Source organism: Haliaeetus leucocephalus, unplaced genomic scaffold, assembly GCF_000737465.1.
Source record: "Haliaeetus leucocephalus isolate CR32 unplaced genomic scaffold, Haliaeetus_leucocephalus-4.0 Scaffold273, whole genome shotgun sequence".
Taxonomy (NCBI): domain Eukaryota; kingdom Metazoa; phylum Chordata; class Aves; order Accipitriformes; family Accipitridae; genus Haliaeetus; species Haliaeetus leucocephalus.
The window spans coordinates 5,185,274-5,211,825 of record NW_010972709.1 but is presented as its reverse complement, the minus strand read 5'-3'; the positions used below and the strand labels follow the sequence as shown (position 1 = coordinate 5,211,825).

Sequence of the window (26,552 nt, the reverse complement as noted above, 5' to 3'; positions counted from 1 at the left end):
GTTGAGGACCTTCTTCTCTTGAAAAGTCCACTTATGCAGAGAACTGTATCAAGGCAACTAGGAAACACACCTGCTCGAAGAACTGGCATGTTGGTAAAAATCTGATTCTTAAATCACATTAGAAACAGGTTACTTCAATCTAGTTAGTCCGTTGCTGTACAAAAATGTGACAGTTATTTTGTTTTATTAAAATTACACAAAATACTACTCGGCCAAGAGACAAACACCAGAATAAAAACATGAGTGCCTCACTGTTGAAAAAAAGCCCTCAAAATCAAGACTACATGACTCACAGATGAACAACCATTGTCATTTGCTTGAGATGATCATATTCATTAAGCAAATTAAATTCTGAATGAATTAATACTTCATTAGTTTTTCAGAAAGCATGCTAAAAAAAATAAAAAGCCAGGATCTCACAACAGTCTCTCCAGATAGCAGCTGGTGTATTGCAAAGAGATCAGGCTAATTTGAGGGTTTCTGCAAAAGCCATATTCTGGCCAGGCTACACTGCAGCCTTATTATTATAATTATCACAGGGAGTGGCTACAGTACTTCCAAATACCACCCAATAGGGGAAAAACCCTCCTTCTCAAGAAAAGGTTAAACAAACCAGTACTAATGTGGTAAGGAAAGTTGTATTTATAGGCATTATGCAATTAAGTTTAAAGAAGTCTTTCTGCAGCCTGTTTACAACATAAAACTAAAAGGTAACAGAGAATGATAGGTATGGGGAAATACCAAGCTTAGATCTACAAGGACGATCGGAGCAGGAAGCTGAGGCTTAGCAGGGACTTTCTGGTGGACTAGAGGCCCAGCACTCAAGTGCAGCGTTACCCGTGACTTGCTCTGCATCAGCGGCAAAGGAAAAAAAACATACTACAAAAGCCTAGAAAACCAGTGTATGATGGCGGTCATTTGCTGAGAGTCAAGGCCTGTTCTAGCTTTGATGAAGTCACTGCCACCCTACATTGCTCTGCTTAGCTAACCCGTATCCTAGCAGTCACTCAGCAGACAGAAAGCAACTCTAAGGAGACAAAGACGTGGTAAAATTGAATCCTTTCCCAAGAACATGGAGACCTCATAAAGGTTTGCTGTTGCAGCCTTGCACTTTGACAGTAAAAGACAGTGTATGTTGTACCAGAACAAATCATAGCAGTAATGTCAAAACTTAAATGCTCAGGTCAATAGGAAATGTTACATAATTAAATTCTTACATTTTGTTCAATCAAGGAACCCAGATTTCAAAAGCTCAGAACTTTCTGTCCTGCCTGAAATTTGCCAGCAACCTCTATTTGGATATACACCACCATAACTAAACACAGGATCCTAAACGGAACTAAGAAGGGTCCCAAAAAGCTTTGGGGAAGAGCAGACAGAATATGAGGATGACATTTTAAAATTCATATCCTCTCTGCATTTTCATGTTAGTTAGCCTGTCTGTAATGCTCAGTGTCACGCTTTGTGGCATCAAGTGACAAGTCATACTGCTCACACAGCCCAATTTAAAAACAAAGAAAAACAGAATCACTAAAATACCATTTCCAGTGGGAAGTGAATAAATCCCTGGAGGGTCTGCAAGTCTGGTTTTCCAGACAACACAGTTTGGCACATTTTCCTATTCTATACAATAGAGATACCCATATAGACCAGCTTTGCAGAGCACCGTGAGATCTGCTGGTGAAATAACTACAAAATAGAAGATTATTCCTGTCATCATGACCAGGGGACTCACACTCTGTAATTTACAGAGTGCTCAGGCCACATCTTTGAGTTTGCAGTGGAATTTCTCATTTCACTCTGCATGCTGGTAGCAGGAACACTCTTTGCACTGAAAATCAACAGATAACCTCAAGAGAAATTTTGAAAAAGCAAAAGATTAAAATAAAATAAATGGGAATGCAGTAAAGAGGCAGGAGTCGGAGCATGCTGTGGGCAAAGGCTGCGTGGCTCTGGCCAGCCTTGGTTAATAACAACACGAGGGCAAGCTGTTGGTCTAGCTCTGTGCTGAAAAATGCTGGGCTAACAATAGTGTGCACGAGAGAAACAGAAAATAGCACAACAGATGGTGATACACTATCTGAAGGCAGGGATATCCCATCCTTTTGGAGATGCTGTGTGGGTGAGTGACAGGCGAGAATTAGAAAGTACTTGCGTTGCCAGGGAGAGTGTTCCCAGAGAGATTCCTGCAATTTGATAGCAGGTGTGCAGTCATACATATGGTCCCAGCAGGGACTGTCTATCCCAGAAGCATTTGCAACTTTAGGAATCACTATAATTTAGTTTTTTTCTTTAGGGATTACACAAAGCCAAGAGAGCACTGCATTTTCCTTGATTTACTTCAGTAATTAAGAAAGCTGTCCCTTGGCATAAAGCCTGACATTACCACCAGTTTGCAGAATGCAACAGCATGCCCTTTCCTGCTAGGGTTTGAAGCTGCTGGGTTAGTACGCTCACACAGCTTGATACCACCAGCTCTGGGGTAAATCTAAATCCTTGCTGTTGCTTTATGCAACACCTTGCAACGGTGAATATGCCTGCAGATGTTTATTGTCACTTCACAGACTTTGCAGGTTGCCACCAAAGGGTCCTTTATATACAAATACAGGTTACAGGGAACAGAAAAATATATTCTCCAGAGCTCACATTGCATGGGGAAATTCTCAGCAGCTTGTATCCATGGCAAGAATGGCCATTCTCAAATCATTTTGCATTAAATGAGGGGGTGGAGTAGAATTTACATACAGTCAGCAGAGGCAGGCTGACAAGCTATGCATACCAATATTTCTTTGTCTGCTCTCTGCAAATCCAGCTGTGGTTTCTTCCAGTGACCCAAATCCCACAGTTGCACATTGCAGTGGCATCTGTTGGTAGGGGCAACTGTTTATAGGTTAAGCGGACAGTATTGCAGGATCTTAACGCTAGCTGTGCAACAGTGAGCATCCTAGCTGAATTCAGGACATTTTGGGACACTTCCATCCATGTACAATATTTCTACTTGATGGACTCTGAAACGTAGCTAGTGCTACAGTCCAAACTGACATGTCTTTCTGTCCTCCTGTCCCTGTTCCCTCTGACTGCAGTGGCTGAAATTGCGTTCCTGGCTGCCCAGCAAGTTGAGTCATGAGCCTACAGACCCTTCATATCTTACAGGTGGCCCAGCCTTAGTCTCCCTGAAGGAGATCGATCACAAGCATTATATTAGGCATTGTTTATACAGTGAAGTTAAAACCTAACTTCTTTTTTCTTTTTGTACATATCGTTACCCAGTAAGCACCCAGGAGTATGCAACTGTTTCACTAGGAGTATTGGGAAGTCTCCGTAAAGTGGCAGCCCCCACCACTGGAATAAGATTTGCTTCTGGTCTACTAGTGACTGACTTTCAGACTCCCTACTGTTGCTCAAGCAGTGGCAGATGTCTTTATTTAAATAATATAATGGTAATACACACATAATGGGATAGAACTAAAACCCTGGGATTTGTACAATTCCTTTTGTTTGCTTGTCCTGAAACATCAAACCCACAGTGTTCTCAATTTGCCCAAATCTGAGATATAACATTGCTTTTTTTTTTTCTTCTGTGGGAACACAGTGCTCCAGAGTTTTACTCCTACATTAAAAAAAAAAAATATTGCTTTGCAATGAAACATTTTTCACCATTTTCAATGACCTGCACAGTGTGACCCAGATCATAACCAGCATGTGGTTTCAGTTGGAAGACCCTTCAACATACATTTTAATACACAGCCTTGAGCCCTCATCAGCCTTCAGCAGAGGAGTTGCACTAGGAGTCTGCACCACTTGCACTGTTACTTGAAGAGCATGTTCTTTCAGCAGTTTTTCTTGCTGAGCTATTTTTAGCTTGAATGTATTCCCCAAACCAGTTCTTTGCCCAGCTGCGAGGCAAAGCAGAAGCAAGAGCAAGCAGTAGTGCTGCTCACGCTGACATTGCTACCAAAAGAAACACTCATCAAACTACAGACTCAGAGCATGTCTTTGGCTGAATAATCAGTTGTACTTTTGTCACCCTAATGACTAAATACTGTAATTCTATTACAAACAGGACAGATCCACTATCTAGCAGTTCTGTTAAACCACAGAGTGGGGGAGCAGATGGAAGGCAGAGGAGAAAGCTCCTGTTCCAAAATAAGCAGCTATTACATTTACACCCTAATGTAGGCACGTTAGTTCTTGTATATTAACTAATAGCTCAAGTGAAAATGAAAACCTTATGTTATGTCAGTCCTGGAACGTGCCACAACATCCTTCAAGAGTCCTTAACTGCATGTTGAGAGAGGTATGAAAGCAAAAGCCTTCTGAAAGTGGTGGAAGGATACTCAGCATCTTGACTGAACTTTGCAGCAGGCCTTTGAACTGAGAGACAGGCTGTGGTTTCCAGCTGTGTCTGGCCTTTCTTCCTCACACATTGAGAAAACTATGAAACCAAAGGTCAAATGCAGTGAGGCTTTCACAGGTGGTGAAAGCAGTGATTACAGTAAAGCCTTCTCCATCCGAATCCTGTCACGTAATTAGATTCTGGCTCTGTTGGTCTATTTCAGCCCACATGGTGCTTATCACTAAGTGACACTATGCAATAGCAAACCTGTCACAAGGATGTAGGTTGTTCAGGGACAGTGGGTTATGACACAAGGGTCACGCTGGGCAAGTATGTAGTTTTTATTCCAACTGAAATCTGAACTCCTCATTGCAGGGCTTATATCACAGAAATTATAATGGTGGACAACTGTAATTGCCTGGGAGATGAGTGACAACATAATTAACTGAACTCTTGCTGATTTGCAGCCTTGAAAATCCAGACCAAACTGAAGGCCAAACAAATGAATAAGATATGTAATTAAGGCAACATATACGGCCTCTGCATTTATCCAGTATCATCTACTGGACACCCAAAGGCAGTTTTATTTGGATGGAAAAATAGTTTATGAATTATTGGGCAATTTTAAAGCAGTAAAGTTTTTGCATGCACCTTGCAGAATCTGCCATACCAACTCACCCTTTTTGTATTGCTCTTTAGCCTCCTACTATCAGAGAAAAACAGCAACTACTCTTACCCTGTTATGGGAAATGCTGGCACGTCACTCAGCTACCACTTTTTACATGCTCCAGAATTACCTTGGGGTAAAAACAAGTTTGTGTCTCAGTGTCTGCCTTCTAATTTTGTACAGACAGTAACAGGCAAGTCCCTCCTACCAAGGATTTACTACTACCCATAATTGTACATTGTAAGCAGTACTGCACTGCCACAGTGAAGTGCGTGGGTGACTCAAAGCCCTGGCACACATCTTCTTCACAGCTACTTATAGGAAGGATGAAAATAAACTTCTTCTTGAATTGAACATGATGTTCTGGGAATAGAGATGCCAATTTAAAAGGCAGAGCCTTTGCCTCCTGATGGGCAGCAGACACAAGCTGCTTTACAAGGACCAAGCACAGGGCACTCCCCTTTCTCCTCCCTTTGCCTGGACTGGAGCTCTTCTCTGAGAGGGATCCTCCCCACCAACCCCCTTCCCAATTCTGTCTGCAAAACTACCTGTCACAAGAGACAATCAATGCAATTGCCGCTGGCTACAGCTCAGTTACTGAAGGCTGGATTGATTGCTTACTTGTCAGTACAGACTCCACAGGCACATGCACGTGTCCAATTCTACCCAGCCTACCCCTCCCTTTGTAGAAGATTATCAGAATCACATGGATCTAACTAAGAGCAGAAACAGGATTCCAAAGTATGTCTTTTGGCTTGAGCTACAAATCGGAGAGAAATCCAGTTTTATGACAATCATACATGTAGATACTGTGCAACAGACTCTATGCAAAAATATATTTGGGAAACAAAGGAACACATTTTTGGGACAGATAAGAAACCCCATGAACCAAGAACGTGAGCTTTTTTGCATTGGACTCTGCTGAACACTTGCTAGGGTCTGCCAGGCAGGTGAGACTGCAGGCTAGTAAAAAGAGCTAGAAAGCAAGGACTGTCTGAGGTGTGGGAAGTCAGCATAGCCCCATACACATACACATACAGATGGGCTGCACCTGCTCCAAATTTGTCTCTCATCAGCTATTCTGTGCCCCTACCTGCAAGCCTGTAGCTTGCTGTGGCTTTGCTGAGATGCAGTTCCCACAACGGACAAAGCAGACACTGCTAAGGTTAACTATGAGGACAGAGAACTTGGCAGCATCTCCTGCTTGTAGGACATATTGATGCATTGTCATCTGATAGCAGACCCTGAGATCTTAGTGACACGCAAATCCTCAGACTCCTGAGGATTCAGTCACCTGTAACAGTCCAATACTGTCAACATTGGTGTAATGCTGGTCCCAAGACATTAATTCCCTTGAATGCGAAGGAGACAATCTGATTGTGTGAAGTAAATATTGATCTGTTGAACAGCAGTCACAGGCACATGTGAGAGTCGTTGGGCTCATGAACATGTGACCTTGCTCCAGAGGGGACAAGCAATTAGTGGTTTTCCCCTCGAAGCCAACTCCAGCATCTGCACTTGTGCATGCGTCGAACACGTTAGTTAGCAGGACCTCAAACTGGACTCTTGTGGTGGAGAGCTGCAGCCCACTCCACCAGACCAGCCAACAGAGACTTCCTCACCCACTGGGCTGGTAGGGGCAGTACTCATTATCTCCCTGGGCAGCCTGTTTTGCTACAATCATACACTGCACATGTACATTAAGGCAAACAGTCAGACACGCATAGATTTATTGCCCTTCTCGCAGCCAGCATGGAGCACTCATGACCGTCACAGGATTCCCATGTGCACATTGCACAGAGAAAACAACTATCTTGAGGCCACGTGCAGACTCTCAGCACCTGAGGTACTTGGAGACCAAGAGCACACATGGCTGTAACTGCAGGGTGTTCTTGGGGCAAACCATAGGTGACTGAGCTAACCTGCAATGACCTGGTCCTCTCACCCTCAGGAGTAACACTGCAGAGGACATGGGAGCAGGCACAGTCTTTGGCTTCTAAGAGATGGCAATATATAAATTTATCCAAGTATCTTCCTGAGCCTAAATTACTGGAGAAAACATTCTAAAGGTAATCTGAAAATAGCCCCAGAACACTCCCCAAACTTCAAACAGCTGAAGAACACCTGGTGCTTGAAGGTTTATGCTTGCTTTGAACAACAATAACGCAAAAACTTTGGTATGTTTCTGAACTTAAGAAATAGCTCTCCATGTAGTGTTGTGTCATTCCCCCCTCCCCCCAACTTATGGTGACTGCTTTAGCATTATGAGAAAACATTCAGATTTTGGTCTCTATCTAAACTTGGAGCATCACTGACACATACACAGCAAACTCTATCTGAAATGCATCCAAACATCATTTACAGAGAAGAAACATGGTGCCTCCAGGTCTGCTCAGTTTTCCTGAGGCAGCCGCAGTTGCCTCAACTGAGGCACTGCCAGTTCAGCTCCGCTTACTTCTGCTCTGGGCATCCTTTGGTTTAAGCTAATGAGGAAGCAAATAACTGGAGTAGATAGATATTCTTAACATGAGACCATGGCAATATCAATGACAGTCAATGCATTTACATCATAGGGGATCTGGACAGATATAAGACTTGCCTGTGAGTTACTTGAGAGATTTCAAGAAAGTTTCAAGACCCTTCCAAAAATGGCTGGCTCTGCAGAGGTGCTCAGAGGGAGCACTCCTGCCTGAGCAGACAATACAAAAATACCCAAACCTAGATTTTAATACCACCCAAGAACACAACAGCATTAATTGGATGCTTTTCCCCAAAGCAAGAAATAGATATCTAAATTTAAATCAACAAAAAAGAAACCATTACTGTGGCAGAAATGGTGCACTATGTTAGTGCTCGCAGTAGAGCTTACAGTCACCTCACTGAGGTGAGTCCTATGTGGGGCTGTGAGTCCCCAGGTGAAAAAAACAACAGAAACAAAAAGCACAGGACTCACCCAGCCACGTCCACGTCTGCATTGCAGCAATGCTGGAGCCTCATGCCCACCTCAGACTTTCAAATGGCTCCTACAACCAGAGCTACAGAGCAGCATGGCGCCCAGGCTGGGTGCAGGCTGGCCCCAGGGTGGGGCCCTGCAACCGCCCACACTCAGGTGCAGGAACTTTGCTGAACCCACGGGAAACGAGCCAGGACTCGGCTTTGCTTCAAAATGGCCTGCAGCTCTGTAATACAAAATCCTCTCTGTGCGAAGCTTGTGGAGATCATCCACAGTCTGCTGAGAGTTCAGTTTTTAGCCCTCACAAAGGCTCCTTCATGGCATGTGCGTGCTTCATCCTCTGGGATCGCACACCAGCTCCCCTGCTGCGATGCAGTCTGCTGATAATCATAATTCAGCTGGAGTTTGTTTCCTTCAAACATAGGAAATTTGAGCATCCCCTCTCTAGAATCTTAGTCTCTCAGTCCCTGCTTCCTGGCCTGCCCTCCCCAACAACAGTGTGAGGGGAGCCGGCCGCCATTTCCCCAGGCCAGGTTTCCCTGAGGCGTGGCGCCATTTCTGAGGCCATGGCGCTGCCTCTCCACAGGGCCGGACAGCCGCCTTCTGAGGAAACACACCAAGCTCAACGCACGGGAGGCATTTTCTGGCTCTGTCTGAGGCAGGATTTTGTATTTTAACAGCTTCAGAGGAAAACATGAAATAAATATCAAAAATAGACCACTTGTTGCTCAGGAGAGCACACGGAGCCCCTCAGCGCCCAGAGAACAGCTTACCCAAGCAGAGGCACAAACTCATCTGAAACAGTTTCTTACTTAAAAGCTCCCTTCAAGAGGGGACGTGCGTTTTTGACAGGGGTAACCTGCCGCTTCCCCTGTGCTACGCTGAGCCGCTGGCCTGACAGGAGCCCTTGGAAACGTGTGTGTCCGTATCTTGCTCTGAGCCCGTCTGCAGGCGACTTTTGAGGGAAGTCGGCCCTATCAAGGGGGACTGCGAGTCTCCTTCTGAGGAAACAAAGCGCGTCTGGGGCTGCTTAGACCCTTATGGGGGCATGAAGCCTCCTCACGAAGCAGCTGAGCAACTCAGGCGGGACGGGGCTCTGCTCCCACAGTAAATACCGGCACAGCAGCAACTACTTTCCTGCAGTGAGGGATGATCAGGCAAGGCAGTGTGCTCTGCAAGCAGGCGTGCTCCTCTCCGGGCGTAGAAAAGACCCTCCTGCAGAAAGGGCCTCTCACATCCTGATTGACTCCAGCGCAGCTCAGCGGAGACGCGTGGCCCCCCCGGCTCTCGGTCGCGTGGCTTGGCCGTGCTCACAGCTGCTTCCCCTCATTACAATCAGCAGCCCTCGGTGGAGGCATCTGGAGTCCTTCACCTTCACCGACATGTGCCGTTTCCCCTTTGCCCGGAGTCCAGCCACTGTGAAGCACAGCTCTCACAGCAGAGAAAGAAAACAGAAGGGGTTTCTGGGCAGAGAGAGGCTTCTCTGAACAGAAAAAAATAATAGATAGAAACAAAATGTCCCTACGCCTTGGTAGCAATGATGTCAGTAGTGTTGCCGCTTGTTTGATCGTGACTCTTGCCGTATTGGGTGTTTTCACTCTATTCCCAGCTTCCCGAAATCCTGTTAGAATTTTATTTTGAACAAAAGTCCGCATCTAGTTTCGTGCCTATGACAAAAAGCTTGGAAGTGCAGTCCATATCTCTGAAAAACTCAGGGGAAAAAATGCAATGCCCTCTCATGCGTATATACACGCCTGTGTATATCTGCACGTTTTCCTTCTGTTGTGGGTAAAGCTGAGGGTGTGTACAGAAATATGTTGTTGTTTCTGGGCACCTACCATGTATTTATGAAAGCCAAAAGGGAAACAGGGTTTTAAATAATTAACCATCACACATATTATAACTATGTATATATAAAAAATATACAGAGCATTCATATACATATGCATTCTCATACTGCTTTAATAATTTCTGTTACGCTTTTAATCCCCCAGTTTAAAAGGGGCCTCTGGAATCTAATGTACAGATTCTGGGAGAATCTATAAATCTCGCTTGGAAGGGCTGTAATTAAGAATGGCTTGAGAGAGAGGCACGTGAGCAGCAGGTCGGGTGGACCTTTCATTTGCAGATAAGCTCTCTGAGTAAGTCATTCTTCCCTGATTTATATTATAAAATGCACATTAATCCCTTTCACACAAAACCTAGCCAGAGTTGTATCATTTCTGAGACCTACAGGGAAATGAGTGAGGAGGGAGTAGTCCAAGGGTAACAGGAATTAAAAGTACACGTTTAAAGCCTTTAGTAGGGCATTTCAGCATCATTCCTGTTTCAGTCTGGATTATTGCAACTACCACTGCTGGAGTATCCAACTCATTACTCCAAAGAGAAATCCAGAGACCAGGGAAAATACCTTAGGTGATACAAAATGTTAGGTAGGAAGAACGAGAGTTAGGCTGTAGGTGTTTCTAAGCACAGGCGCTCATCATGTAAGTTTTCTGTTGGTGTGGATCTGGTATAGTAGTTGTGATGCCTTTCTGTTGCCAAAGGTGAGGGCTTTCCCAGTGATCTCAGGGAGATTAATTAAAAAAGGATAAGGAGTTGCATTCATATTTTGGGCTGTTGGTCTGATAACATATCAATACGGAGTTGATTTTGAAGGTATAATTGGTAAGGCTTACAAAACAAAGAGAAATTTGAATCAGGTACTTTTACCGGTTCTTTTACAGTCTGTTAACAGTTACTCCATTTTTTTAATCTCATGTGTATTTGATAGAATGTAGATCTTGTTATAGCATCACTTTATAATCATTCCTTTATTTCCTATACACAGTAGAGGGATAACTACTGCAGCAGTGGTTTGCAGTGTGGTCCCTGCTCTGAGTATTTCTTTGTCTCTGTAACTTCATCTCTGGCTTGGCAACATCTGCTGGAGAGGAGACGATGAGAATCCTTAACGTTGCCAGAACGCAGGCCAGAAAGCATCATAAACTCTTTCCGATCTGCTTGCTGGATTATTACTTGAAAGCTAGCAAATGCAGCATGTGTGTGTGTCTGCCTAGGGGAGGGGTTCAATTACCTGAGATTCTCTGCAGATATAAGCAGTGTCTCGTGGGGAAGTCTCATTTAGTATGCAGAATAAAATCACTATGGCACCGATCATATGATTTGAAGACTCAATCCTGAAGCAGCACTACTGAAAAGGGGAGGTGAAACTGCATAAGACACTCTGTTCAGACAGCATGAGGCTGTGAGCAGCACATGAATTTTATTCAGCAGGCAGGAGGAGAGCTGCTGGATTGGTCTGTTAGATGTGTAGTCGGGAAACCACAGGAAAGCTTTATTTCTGGCAAGTCTGCATTTTGTCAGGATGCACCACTGGTGTTACTAGAAAAAAGGAAGCCCGCTGCTATGTGAGATTAAAAGGTAGAGGCAGTGATAGCTACAGAAGATCACTGTGAAACTCATTTGATAACCACCTTAAATACCTCCTCAAGAGTGAATTTAACCGTTGGAGAGCACTGGTTCCAACTGACTGTCTGGAAAGTATGGTGAAAAGGATGTATGTTCTGAGGAAGCGTTTCACTGACAGCAGAGCAAACTAGAGGAGAACTTCTACCTGCATTGCTGACATTTGGGAAAAATAATACAAGAAAGCATTCTGGTGCCAGCATTCTTGTATTTTTTTCTTCCTGAAGCCTGGAGAGGGATTTTGTAGTCCCTTCCCTGAGGAAAACACCAACCAGAACTCAGTATACTGCAGACTTTCCAAAGAACAGGCATGGTACAAAATGTGATTTTGGTGTTTTTCCGCAGGCGACTCAGCCAAAGACCTGCTGTTGAGGAGCTAGAAAGAAGAAATATACTTAAACGTGAGTATTTTTTTCCTAAGTATTTTATATGTGTTTGTTGAAACCAGTGATTGCATTTCTAGAGCATATTATTTTTAAATAGACAAAGTCATTCACAGGGATTATTTTCTGTACCTAAAAGTTTTAATTTTTCACATGTCCTGAGTTTCAAATACTGCAGGAATCACAATTTACAACTTGATAAAGGCATGCAATTTAGTACAGAAAAGAATGATTTGTTCCAATTTAGGCTTTCAAATCATTTTCATTCTGATTACACTGTTATGGATGTCTAAGAGAGGAATACAATCTTGGTGTCACACAGTGCAATGAGAATTGGACTGACATTTTTCAAGACATGGACTGTCATGGCAAACTGTGCACTGAATACCACCCAAGGCTAAAGTAGAAGGGAGAAAGCATCCTTGCAGAGGTGCGATTCTCATAGCAAGTATATTTGTTCATATCGTTAGAGACCTTCCCAAAGACGAGCCAAAGAAAGATCATTCTGAGATACTAGAATTACTAGAGGGACAGTTCCAGCCCTGTTATAGGTGCTGCCACAGGGGAACGTTCTCAATATCTCTCAAATAAACACAAGGCATAAACTTGCAACTCTTTTCCTAAAGATTGGTGTTCTGACCTGGGGATCAAACAAGTGATGAACATAAGCCCTTTCCTTACAAGTGATGGGAATCCTCTAAGTTAGGGGAAGGTGAGAGAGAGCTTAGAAATTGTCTCCATTATGGGTCTCAGACAGGAGAAAGGGGGAGGCCATCTGCTTGAAGGAAAAGTATATTGCTTCTGTTATTTTCATGGTCTATTTAGTGTTGAAAGACAAAACCCAGAATTATGTGAACAATAGTTTGTTTCTCATTAAACAAGCATAAAACATAAAGCCACATAAGTTTATGTCATACAAGCAATGCTGCCTATGCTATTTAATTCACATTTAATTATTAATGTGATTGTAATTTGCTAGGAAAAAAAGTTATCTACATTTTGTTACCTAAAACTTAACGTCTCAGAACTTTCTTAGTAGTTCATAGAAAAAACCTTATGCTTCTTCCATCGAAATTAGTGGGGATTTCATTTCAGTTTTAACAGAAAGGAATTCCACAATCGAGTTATATTTATCAGTATTTTCAGTATTGTTCCAATGCATATATCACACATGGTAAAGTTAGATGTATCTAAACACATAGCTAAATGAGAAAGAGGATATATTCTTTGCAAATTTGAATGGATGAATTTGGCCTAACTTCACCTGTCATCTAGCACAAGAGACAAGAAAAAGCAGTAACCCAAGATTCTGAAATAAGTGGGGCCAGATTTTCAAGAGTCAGTACCTAAGATTTCTGAAAATCTACTTCTTTTGATTTTTTTCCTGGCTAAGAAAGAGCCTATCTCTACTGAAAAAATCCATTCCTTTATGTTTACTTTTTGAAGTGTGCTGGTTACATCCTTAATCTGGGTTAAACTGACCAGCTTTAATAATAAAAAAGTTTGAATACATTCAAATAATGAGCTTAGAGAGAGATAAAGCAGAAAGAAGATAAAGCAGAATTAAAGATATTTCCTGAATGCCAGCTAAACATACTGCTCTAGATTTGTATCTCATTTAAAGAGCTCCCAGCATGGAGCAAATTTATTGACTTCAGTTCAGTTGCTCAGGCTTTATACAGGTTCAGCGGAGATCAGAACCACTTCTATTTTATTTACGTCTTCCATTATATAAAAAGCTAGGTATCTTGTAAAGAGCTAAGGTCATCACTTAGCTGTGTCAGTTGTTATCTTAAAGGCTGGACAGATGCAACAACTCCAGTCTCAGTTTTGAGTGAATTTGGAAATTAGTAAAGTCTCCTTTTATTAATAGAGATACTGACATTCTTGTTATGGACTTTTAAAACACCTGGATTGGATCTGACATGCAAAACTATAGCAGTATAAATGCCCTTCAGTGAAATGACTGCAACCTCCTCCAGGTTGTAAGGGTTTGTACAGTTGCGTCGCAAGTTTCCTAACATCTTTGATGTTCATAATACATACTGCTAACGGAAGCAATGCTACCCCCAAAGCTGTTTTAAGGACCAGTAATTCACATCTGTACAACTCTGTCGAAATGAGAAGCATATTGCAAGTGCCTAAGTGCAACTACTATGTTATTTTAAAACAAATCTCGGTCAGATTAAAAAAAGGGACTTCTTATCTCCCTTAGGGAGATGTTTCCAAGGTAAAAGTAATACTTAAAAAGCAAACTTAAAGCCAACACTTTCTTACAATTTTGTTGATCTTCTAAGTCCTTTACTTTATAGAAACATTGCTGGTTTACTATAAAGCATGAAAAGCATATGAACTAAAATCATGACCCAGGTGTTCCAACATGTTTTTTCTGTAATCAACAGAAAGCTGACATTCACATTCAAGAAGGCAACATCTCTTAAATCACACTGTAAAATCCCTGGTTCATTCTTAACACCAGGAATTGCTTCAGTGTCACGCACAGCTAAGATTCCCTGGATAACTCACAGAGAAGCAATATGAATTGCAGTACTGCACATGCCACTTCATAATTGGGAGCATCTCTCTACTGAGATTTATAAAACCAGCCCTCACTAATGAATGGATCTAAGTGTAGGCAGAGTGATGCTGATGGGAAAAACCTCTCTGGTTTGTCTCTGTAATAATGCCTGAGTTTTATAATGCCTTTGCTAGCGTTTCCTATCAAATCTTGTTTTATTTTTTCTGAAAGAACTATTTATTTTATTTGTTGAAGCTGGGAATAAGCACTGAACCTGAGTAACTGTCTCACAGAAATGGGTTGCTATACGTTTACTATATTTGGAAAAGCATTTTTTGATCAGAAATGTGTATTTGTGTTTTTTCTTCAGGAATTCTCAGTGCATATCACAGTCATACCTTAAAAAGGCACTACGCCACAGAAAATTCTCTTTTAATAAAAATATATAGATAGGAGTATCTGGTCTAAAAGGGGTGAATTAAAACTGAATGAAGCATATTAGTAACTTCTTGCAGGTATCTGTACATCTTAGAATACGCTCTACTTTTTAAAGCTTGTTCTCTTTTTAAACATTCCAGACTTAAATAGCTGCTCATCCCTGACAAAGCACTAATTTTAGCTGTCCTATTCTCTTTTAAATTTGTGTGCCTTGCCACCAAATTGTAATGTAGCGCATTACAGCATTTTAGATTAATTTGATTTACATTTCTACTATAGCCAGTTGTAGCTATGCAGTACTATGTTATTTTAAATAGATACTTACAATTGCATTTCAGTGTAATCTAATGAGTGTAAAAATAAGGGAGAAGAATACTTCATTACTAGAATTATAATTTCGGAAACTCATCTGCAGTGCTAGTGTTTTTTGGAGGCATATTAAAAAAATCACGTGTGTGCTTTAACACTGGAAATACCTAATGCAAGTGGTATAATAAACTTAGTAGTATCTAGAGAATCTCTGAATGGTTAAACATTTTTCTCTAGGTCTTCAGCTTTGTTCAGGTCATAGGCTCACGCCTTAATTTAGTAACAGATAGTAACTAGAAATAGAAACGCCATTAACTTGTTTCCCAAGGCAAAGGATATATTTCACAGTGTGTTACAGCACTCTAGTCTATTTTTAGACCCAGTGTGTAGGAGTTATCACGGCTTGAATGTTAATAGGCACAACACACAAAAGCAAGCTGGCTTAGGTTAGAATGGAACACTACAAAAGAAAACCCCGTGAGGATAAAGAGGTTCTAATGTCAGTGGCATATCCTGAATAGCAGAGAAAAAAAGCATGCAAGTCAAAGATAACTGCTGTGGCAGTGTGACCATCTAAAGATGTAGCCCAAGAATAAGGTTACACAGGAAAGAACGTACTTTCCCTGGAGCTGCTGCAGTCTTTTCAGCAGCTAACAGCAATGAATGGCTCCAGCAATATGGAGAATAAAAAATTATGATTAACTATGGACTATTTTGATTTTCCTTCTAAAGTTTATACAATTGGAGAGTTAGTGTGGCTGCTGTTGTTGTTTTAAATCTCTTTGGAGGTCAGAGCACAGGAGGAGCTGACATTGGCACAAGTACGTTGTCCTTACAGAGAACTAACTATATGTTCTAACAGAGAACCAGAGAGGCACTGAACTACAAAACATACAACTAAGAACCAGCTACTAGTTTTTCTGTGCTCTGCTTTTTATTGGCTGGAACTTTGGAAAACACCAATCCTCCTCATGAGGAAAGTAATCTTTTTTTTTATATTCTCTGCAGAACGAAATGATCAAACAGAACAGGAAGAAAGAAGGGAAATCAAACAGAGACTGACAAGAAAGGTAAAATCTTGCAATACCTTCTATTAGTTTTTAGAAATTTAGCAAAGCTAATATAACACCAACTAGTCATAGAGGTCATTAGTACACAAAACCTCCCTTAATATACACCCTTCTCAGCAGTGTCTGAGATAGTGCTATCTCATAATACAAATTATAAAAATATCTACCTTATTTCAGCTACATGAAACTTAGTAGAATATTTATATATAAACTTTAAATCAGAACATGGATAGTTGCTTGCACACTGCGTATTTTGCAACTGTATTGCTAGAAAAGGACTGCTTCATTCTTTGTAGCAAGCAGGAGCAGAGCTGACTCCCTGCTGAGTACCAGGTGTACTTCCACAATAAATTTCTCTTTGCATTTAAGGCATTCTCAGAATCAGAACTAGATCTTGTTATTGTTCTGTTCCTAGGAATCCATACTGGAATTATTAGCCAAATATGCTGATAACTTGTTAAAACCAAATTGAAATTCTTATAATGTGTCCAGTCCTGAAAACCTTACACAGGCAATTTGCCGCTGACTTTCTACTTAAAGTAGAAAACCCCTACAGCATGTGATATTATACATTGATCATAATAAATTTGTTATGATTCCTTTACCTATTGTAAGTGCATTTTATCAATATCCAGGTTAAAATATTTTCCTCTTTTGTCCATTATAAAGCCACTGTGCTGTAGCGCAAAACTCCATTTAAACCGTTATTACTCTCCTAACAATTCTCTGAAAGATTGAGTGTTTCCCTGGAATTTCCAAGGGTTGGGTTTTTTTTCCCATACACATAAGTGCAGACTGAGCTAAGATGGAAAGCAGAAAATGTTGCACATTTTACTGATATGTTTGTTATTAAAACTGGTTTTATTTCACAAAACTATTTAATACAGCTTAACCAGAGACCTACAGTTGATGAACTAAGAGACAGAAAAATCCTGATTCGATTCAGTGATTATGTGGAAGTGGCAAAAGCACAGGACTACGACAGGCGAGCAGATAAACCGTGGACAAGACTATCAGCAGCAGATAAGGTACTGCCATAATGAAAATGACGTATTGCCGCTTTCTACTTGCTTTGTCTATAGTGATACATAAGAGTCTGCAAAGACATTTAACCTCTGGGACACTTAATCTCTGTAAATGTTACCATTAATTTTTATGCTGAAACCACACTGACCAATGCATACCATCATAAAAAAATGCTATTTCTAAAAATGCCTATTTAGTACTATAAAGGCTTCTACCCAGCCCATCAACTAGGAGGAGGGGAAAAAAAAAAAAAAAAAGAAAAAAGGTGGATAGAATCTTTCTTAATGCTTTAGGGCTGCAACTCAAACCCATTACCAGCCAATGCAGTATTAACATTTATCCTCAGACTGGAAGTTTTGTCCCAAACATGCAAATATTTCCTTTCCTGTTTCCTACTGAATGTTCAAGGAATCACTTGATCCTACATTTTCACAAGCATAAACAAACACTTGTTTTTGTTCCGTCACATACCTGCCACATTGCTGATTTACATCCTAATTTAACTTTCACATTTAGGTGCTTGAGTAGTAAGAAAACTAGTTCAGCGTGATTCTAGACAGAACAGTTGCTGAATAAGTTTTGAAGTTTCAGGGCTACAGCAAGCAGAACGAGTAGGGATGCTGAGATATTACTGGGTAAAATGGCAAATACAGGACTGTTACTTACTGCTTTGTTCTGAGATGTGCAGATCAAATGCTTCATTCTCCATTCCAGTGTCTCCCCAGTAAAAAGTGTAACAAATGGTTTTAGAGGACTCCTATAGAAAAGGAACAATGTATTTCTACTACAGTAGCTGTTTTCCTGAGCTCACTAAAATGGTGAATAAGCTGTTATACATTAATCAGTGGAATAATGATTCTGTATTTTCCATGTATGTACTGGGTGCGTATTAAAATTAGGCCTTTCCTAGTTTTACTGTTTTTATATTGCTAACTAGACAGGTTTATAAGCTAAAAAGAAAGTGACAGAGTTCAATTGCATATACTGGTGGCATACATCAGGAATTGAGGGTCAGGAGTTTGACCACTGCATTTGTGACTGAAAAAACTTCTCTTTCAGAGTAGACAAATACATTATTTTTCCTCATTTTTCTTTTTATAAGCCAAATCTCTGATATAAAACATGAACATGGGTACATAATTTTAGGTAGCTAAACTACAAAGTACCAAATATACAAGAATCTGTGAAAGCACCAGTACATTCCAGTTCCCTCACTGTTGCCATTTAAACAAAAGAATGCTCTCACTTCTATAGTCTTGAATTTCATTATATTAAGCACCAAAAGAGAATGTTTTTCTTCACTTATGACTGCAATCCTATGGATACAGGTGATAACACAGTCTGCACTGCTATTTGCAAGTTGATAAGGCAAACAGTCTGATTTTTATTTTAAAAAGTGACACACATTTAAATTCCCATAAAAGTCAGTTGACCAGCTGATCAATTTCTCAGCAGCTTCTCTTAATCTTTAATAAATTTTAACTGGAATCTTACTAGATGTGAGACAATAAGCACTGTGGTTTTATTCTCCTGTCAGAATTGCTTCTAGATAAGAAGTGACCCTGTTAGCAATCAGTAATGAATGAAAAGAAGTATCACATCACCAATCCATATAACCTAAATACTCAGCATCTCTACTGGCATAGTATGCTTTGCTATACCCAATACCTATTATTTCTACTTTAGAAAACTTCTGTTCTGCTCTGCAAGTCCAGTATTTTACAATGCTTATAGATACAAAATTATTAAACTACTTCTATTTTCATTTCCTAGGCAGCAATTCGGAAAGAGCTAAATGAATACAAAAGTAATGAAATGGAGGTACATGCATCAAGCAAACATTTGACAAGGTCAGTTTTCCAGCTATTTATTTCCATTGCCTGCTAAAAACAGTCTGCTGAGTCCTGAATCTGTAGATTTTGCTCTTACATGCTGGATGTGGGAGAAGAATATGCAAAGAAAGCTTTATTTTAAAAGAAAATGGAAATATTTCTCTCCCAGTTCAGAACTTGGCTTTTCTGATTATTTTTTTTTTTGCTTTGATTAACATGCACTGAGAAGCCCCCAGACCTTCTCCAGAATATCACTCAGCTTGCATTCTTTGCACTGAAGATTCAAAAGCTATGACAAATTATATGTAGGGTGTAACATAGAAAAAAATATGATTTTTAAAAAATTAAATGAACAACTTAATACACTATATAAAGGTTTTTGAATTAAATGTACTTGAGTGTGCAACCTTATTATCACAAACATTGCAACTTCCCTAAGAAATATAAAATTCTACGTACCGTAACAAGACATACATAATGCCTGTAACGCATTTGTTGTAATTGGATTTGTTCTAATGGATTCAGCCTGTAGATTTCAGTATCCCTGGAATGTCGGTCCAGTTGCTACTGGAAGGAGTGCAACCCCCCAAAGTACACTTAATGGCAGTCCAGCAGAGAGGTCAGGAGAGATAACTGGACTCATGTCACCCTCTGAGTGGTTGGGCCAGTGTGAACCTAGTCAATCCAGTGCTTGCTTCATGTGCTAGCACTGACGGCAGGTACTATGTTTAAACATGCATGAAAACATCCACTTCTCTTTTTTAAGTGGGAAAAAATGTGAGAGGCTGATTCCACAGCCATTATTACTTGCAAAAAGACCTTGTTAGTTAGAGAAAAAATGAAATAGCAATCAGTTATTTCCTACAATTTCTGTCAGGTCTCTTGGGCAGGTCCAATTGCTCTTAAAACACAATTTTAGGGCTTGCTGGGAGCACAGTGTACTCTTGCCATGTCTGTAAGCGTTCTCAGGTGTGCTCTCTGCTAAAATAAGTTGCCTGACATCGTACTAAGGAACTTGGTGTGCAGTCTTGCATTCTGGAAGGCTCACTTCAGCAGCGCCTGGGCCCACATTTCCATGCTTATTTCTGAACTTGGAATGAATTCCAGCTTAACTGACCTTTAGATGGTCAGTGAAAAGATTGTCTAGGCAAATACACTTGAGCCATAAATGCAATGTACATTGATCTAAATGCTATATTTAGGTAATGTATGTATAGACTGTTCATGCAATTGTTAGGGCCCTTTTAACATTACAGGACTCAGTCTCAATGTTTATGGCAAGACATCGCTGCATTGATAGAATGAAATACGGGGGGGGCGGAAGGGATGGCTGCAGTTTGAAAGTGAGATATACCTTCTCTAATTGAAGCTACCTGGGGAGTTTAAGTAGATTATAATGATATATTTTGAAATTTGTTCAGGATATTAGGAGTAAACAGGCTTACAATTTACAATTAGTGCTAAGGCATTAAAAAATGATTAAGACTTTAATTACATATCTCAGCCAAAAGAACAAGCCTACAGAGCAAGAGTATATTTATTCCAGACAGACTTTTAACCCTATTGTACATTAAACCAACAGTATGTCCTCGTATTTTCCGAAGCATCAGCTCAACATTGCTTAACTCTTACAAAATAACAAGATCACTGCACAATAAAGAACATTTTTACCAATGACAACCTGTGGCTTAATTCCTAAAAGAAAAATAAAATCAACCTCACACCTATATTTGCACTTGCTCTCTCAAATAACTCTAAACTGGTTAGACTAGGCCCTGAGGACTGTAACAGCACTACAGTCAAGGGATATGTGTGGAAGTGTGTTGTAAGACTTAAAGTTGCTAATATTCTTCAATACTGTTACTGTACCTTTAAACAGAACGAATACTGTGGGTTTTTTTAGAAAAAAATTTTTTGTTAATCTAACATAGAATTTTTAAAAAATTACATATATATATACTTATTTCAAATATATTTTATCTCCTAGATTTCACAGGCCATAGAAATTTTCTTCTGAGAAGAATCTGTCTTTACTTTTTTTGATATTGCTGCTGAACACACATCAGGGAATATATAAGTCTTTCCCTAAAGTTCAGTCCAGGGTACCTTGATGTTTATGTGAAAGAAGGACTCTGCAGATGAAGTCTCTGCAGCACTTCCGTACAGAAAGAAACACCAGAGATGTACTTCGCTCTGAAGTCAGAAGAGTGGTGGCCTGTGGAGTGGGACAATCTGCTGAAAAAGACTGAAGTGAAGCTACTTGAAAGAACCTACTACTCTCCTTTAACACTTGTTTTAAACTGTTTTGCAGTCTATCTTGGAAAAGGAGATGTTGTGCATGTACAGGCTTTACCATTCCAAGGCCTCTGACATAAATGGACATGACACACTGTCATTCAGTATTATGTTGACAAGACATTTTGAACTTACCACAATTAGTTTGTAAAACACTTAAGTTCATGTTCTAAAAACTAATTTAATGTATTATAATTTCATTCTTTTTTATATAATGTCTAACAGAATCACAGCTGCAAGCATTTTTGATTCCTGTTACTTTTGTTCTTTAATTAAATGACTACTTATTGCAGGAAATGAACATGTTTCCTCAAGCTCTTTTTTTCCCAGGGACAGTTGGGAAGGGAAGAGATTACAATTATGATGCACCAGATCATATTGTTTCTTTATCAACACAGAGTCTTCAAAAGGATGATCTTAACTAAGGATTTCCATCTTATGGAATATCAATGTTTTGGACCAGATCCTAACCAGCATAACATGATTGTCATTCTATACTAGCTGAGGTTCTGGCCCTCTAAAGAATGACAATTAAGTTCACTGTTATTCTCATTCAAAATTACTAAATTGGACAACCATAGACAGAAATGTAACAATGTACTTTGATGTTTAGCAAACAAATGATTTTAATAGTTTCTTGACAGTAAGAAGAAAAAAGTTACTAAATGCTAATAACAAAGCAAATAGAACTGGTTCAGAAAAATGTGAAGCCAGCCATTCTAGTAATGCTTGACATCTAGAAGCATCTGAGAATTGTGCTCAAAATACTACTAAAAGGAAAAACTTAGAAAAAAAATAATACACTGATAGCTGGAAAAGCATGCCTGACGAAACAGCAACAAAATGGCACATACACTCACAAGACAAAAATTTCTCTGCAAGAGTCTTAAATGCTATCCTTTCAGGAAGTCATTCAATGTTAAAAACTTGAAAAAGGCACTCTCGATCTTGTAGCTTCATTGAGATGATCTCCATGAAGCGTGAAAATAATAAAGAAAATACGGTATGTAAAATTGTTTGTATAGACTACTACTAAATTGCTGCAAGGTCATGAATAGAATTAATGCAAACAGTAGATGGACTAACTTTCAATTCTCTTCTGCTGCTCAGTGTGGGTATGAAATAACATAAATACAGAGCTATTCTTTGGATAAACTAACATTTAAGAATGGAAGGTAAGACCATACAGCACAACACTTAAAATACATGTCAGTAAGGGCAATGCTAGAAGAAACTGAGGAATCATGGGAGATGTGGTGCCCAGGACCAATGAAGCTTGCTAGCTTCGTTGTAGCTAGCTGTAGTTTTGTACAACTTTTTAATGTTTGACTTATGTGACTATCAGTTGAAGACCTGAATTACCCAATTACTTGATCCAAAGATTTTTTTTCTATTTATTGCAATTTTATAACTTGCTGGCTTTTCATGGGAATATGTAACATTATAACTAGCCTTTTAACATACTGTTAATTACATTTATCAATCATATTAACTTTATTATTAATAAAATATTATTCATTCTAAACAACAATATAATGATAGTCCAGGTGTAATATGCAAAAAGGGTAAAGAGAAAGGAGAGAAAAGTTTCTTCAGCAGAAGAACCATTTTTAGTTTAAGAATAGCAGATGACACCCTGTTAACTACAAACTTGGCTAATAATCCATGACAGTAACACCCCTATTTAGCAGTGATGCATACTTTCACTGATAATAAAAATACTGTATAAAACACATGAAAATGATGTTGAAAAAGATAATAAACAGAAAAATATTTGAAGGGAACTTAGAGCAGCTTTTCAAATTTCAAACAATGCCTATGAGCTGTATTACTAAGGTGACTTAACCATCTTGTAGTTATGCAGCAATATACTTTGCTTCTTCCCCATGTTCTCAACTGTCCTTCACAAGCATCCCAGCCTTTTTTCTGCTTTGGTCTGCAAGAGAAAGAACGTTGTGACTACATCAGAGCCACACACAATCACTGTCGGCTAACTACTGTCAGCTTACTGGTGGGCAAGTCTATCTTGGAGACTGCATGCATTCACTGGGCCATGTATTCTGGTCAGTTATTCCTGGAACTTAGGACGGCATCCACTGAAGGCATGTTTAGCTTAGGGAGGTTATTCTCTGTGTGCTGCTTCTAGCCAATGGAAAAAAGAAACAGGCCTGAAGTGCACAAATCCTATCAAATCCTATCACTTCATTTAGGTGTCTGCTTTGAATAACCCCTGGGCTTTTCCATCCACAAACTAAAAGAAAAAGCAATCTCCCTGTCCTGAACTTAGCTACTGTGAATACTCCCTGGTGATACAACAAATGTAAAAGTGTGAAGCGTATTTCATTGTACCTGCTCAAAGTTTTTAGAAGTTAGTGGGGTGAGATAAAGGCTGATAGGTAGACAGAAAAATGTCATACTTCTATTTTATCATGAGTCCTCACTAAAATTAGCAATTGTATTATTTTTTCCAATATGCACTCACTGTAAGAAAAAAATTTGGGCCTTGCAGTGCACTTTTTAAAACCTTGTACAGTTAAGAGAAAAATGCTGTTTCATATACAGATAAAATTCAATTAGACCAGTAAAAAAAAAAAAAAAGTTTAACATCTCATTAGGTCCATCTAGTGGAGATGACAGTGATCACAAGCTCAAAAAAACCCAAACCAAACAAAAATCAGGAGCTCAGAAAAATTAGAAAAGCATTAAGTACACTTATGTGGATGGGATAAGTGACCAAATTATTTACTGGCAATTTCAATATAATTTCCAGAGACAACACAGCCGTGTGTTTTTAAAATCAATTCATAAGAAATATTTTTCATTTACAACTATTTCTGTTTACAATAAACCATTTCACATCAATGAAGTCTAAGAACACCAATTACTCTGCATTCTACTCTCAGTGCACATTAGGCAGAAATCTGTCACATCCACTTCTGATCTAAGAAGTTGTTTTTTTAAAGATGGTATTTTCAATAAGGATAAAAGCAATCTTTTTCATAAAGTCATAGGTTAATTTAGGTTGGTAAGAACCTAGGTCTTTTCCCAAGGTCATTAGGTCCCACCCCCTGCTCTGAGTGAGGCAAATTGAAATTACAGTAGGTTGCTCGGTGAATGCTGAGTTCAGGCTAAAATCTTTGAGTATGGACTTTTCTTTTTTCTTTAATTTAAAGACAATATTAATATAATGATTAAGAAGTAATTTAAAAATCAATAGAGTTTCCCATTTTCTTTGAGGACCTCTGTCAAAGAGTTTTCTACCTTAACTTTACCTTAAAATTCAATTTTAAATCCTGCTGTTTTTCTCTCTGAAAATAAACTTTAGGAGATGGTTACTCTCAGAAATAATGAAGGATAACTCAAAGATATATGAAGGACCTGCAGTACAGACAGATTGTATGGGCAAGCCAACAAAAAGTTAATAAAAGGAAACTGGTTAAGTGTCACCAAAGATGCAGGTAGTGGTAAGGTTCAGCAGGGAAATTCCACTGGATAAGTATTTTGAAAAAATGATTGGTGGGTTTGAAGAAAGTCAAATCAACACGAGACCTAAATAACAGCCAACAACTTAGAATGAGGAAAGCCAGTCTATTAGACTTTAAAAAAAAATTAGACAATAATAATAGCAATATAGCATAACAGCTGCATTCAGAACTAGCTGGAATGAACATAAGTAAGAGTTTGAGAGATACAGACTGAGTGGTTTCAGTAACATATGAGAAAAAATATTAAAGAACACTACTGTAAGTAAAGGTCTCTGTGTTGATAATAAAAGCAGTATTAGGAATGTAGAAAGGAAACAGGAAAAACAGAAGAGTTCAGCAGGTAGAGGGGATAACAGAAGAAATGACAGAGAAGCGTATATGATGTTAAAGACAACCAAAGGACAAAATAAGAAGTATAATGGCATATAAAATAAGGGCTATAAAGTAATTAAATTGTGAAGAGCTATTACCCCCAAATTGGCTAATATATTGAGACCTCTGTGGTCATAACATCAGCTACAGACAAGCATGTACCCTCTTCAGCCTTGCTCCAGAGCTGTAAAGTTGTGTTAGTGCAGTGCTGAGTGAGCTCAGGCTCCTGAGATGCTGGGAGTGTTAATCTGGAGTCAGTTCCATGGTAAAGAGGCAGCTCTGCATGTGGTAATGTAGACAAGCTCCAAGACATGCACATTCTAGGAGTTACTCTCCACAACTGCTACTTCTTGATCAGCTGTAAGTTTTTAATCCCCATTTTTTACGAGAACTTAAATGAAAGATATTATTTTTCTGAGCCTGAAAAGTTTACAGTATATACATGCAGGATTGCAAGTTACAAAAGATTAAAAGGTTGCTAAGGAACTAGAAAATGCAAGGTAGTTTTTTGTTCAATTTAAAAGCAAATTTAAGAGAAATACTAGCTTAGAAGTTGCACATCATAAATATTCAGAAGAAACCTTCTAGTTGATACATGGCAACAAAGGAGAAGTGTAAATTATAACTCACTGGTCATTTTCTTAGGCAATCTTCTGAAATCTAAGTATACGGAATAGATTGTATTAGTATGTAGAATGTATTTCTGAGCTGCAGATAGCAGACCCTCTTGCTATCTGTTGTCTTACACAAAATATTTGCGCAGCAGTAAGTTTTATTTGACTGACGTGCAAATACGTATTACCAATTTAAAGCAAAATAGTAATGACATCATCTTGTAAAAAAAAACAAACCCAGACAATACATATTTTTTCTTGAAATATTTAATACAACTATTTGCAACGTAGTTCAACCACAAGTGTTTATAGAGTTTTGTTTTCTCTTAGAAACTCCTATTGAAGTCTAACACCACAGACAAATAGGACTGAGATCAAAACAGGCGATTTGATCCCTAAATAATTTCTCGCTGTATTCTGGATAAGACAAAAGGGGTATTCTGTACCCACAGACCCAAAACATAGATTCAAAGTGAAATTCAAGGTGATTTCTCTGAAAGTCAGTTAAATAACCTATAAAAATTGTTAAAGACTTCTTAAAAAATAGCATGTGCTAAAAATCAAAAAATTTACATATTGCATTTTAGCAGATTCAGTAAAGTAATTCCAAATATCACCTATAAAAGGAGAAGTCTTATCCACAAAGATTTTAATATTATTAATGAAAATATGCTTTCATTACACTAGTTTTCTTGAGTGTAAAAAAAAAAAAAAGTCGTTGTCAAATTTTATGTTATAAAAGAGTGTTTATATTCACCTTGAATTTCAGGAAGGTATCTGAAAATA

The 26,552-nt window shown here is 39.2% G+C and overlaps 1 protein-coding gene across 1 annotated transcript in view; it reads left to right on the top strand.

Annotated features, from left to right (window-relative positions):
- PHACTR3 (phosphatase and actin regulator 3) overlaps positions 1-21,596 on the top strand; it is a 53,322-nt gene extending 31,726 nt beyond the window's left edge. The window contains exons 8-12 of the mRNA XM_010569568.1: positions 11,770-11,825; positions 16,081-16,142; positions 17,030-17,170; positions 18,942-19,018; positions 20,988-21,596. Coding sequence (XP_010567870.1) covers positions 11,770-11,825; positions 16,081-16,142; positions 17,030-17,170; positions 18,942-19,018; positions 20,988-21,003 — 352 coding nt within the window. The 3' untranslated portion in view covers positions 21,004-21,596. The remainder of the gene's footprint in view (positions 1-11,769; positions 11,826-16,080; positions 16,143-17,029; positions 17,171-18,941; positions 19,019-20,987) is intronic.
- Positions 21,597-26,552: the final 4,956 nt, after the last annotated feature.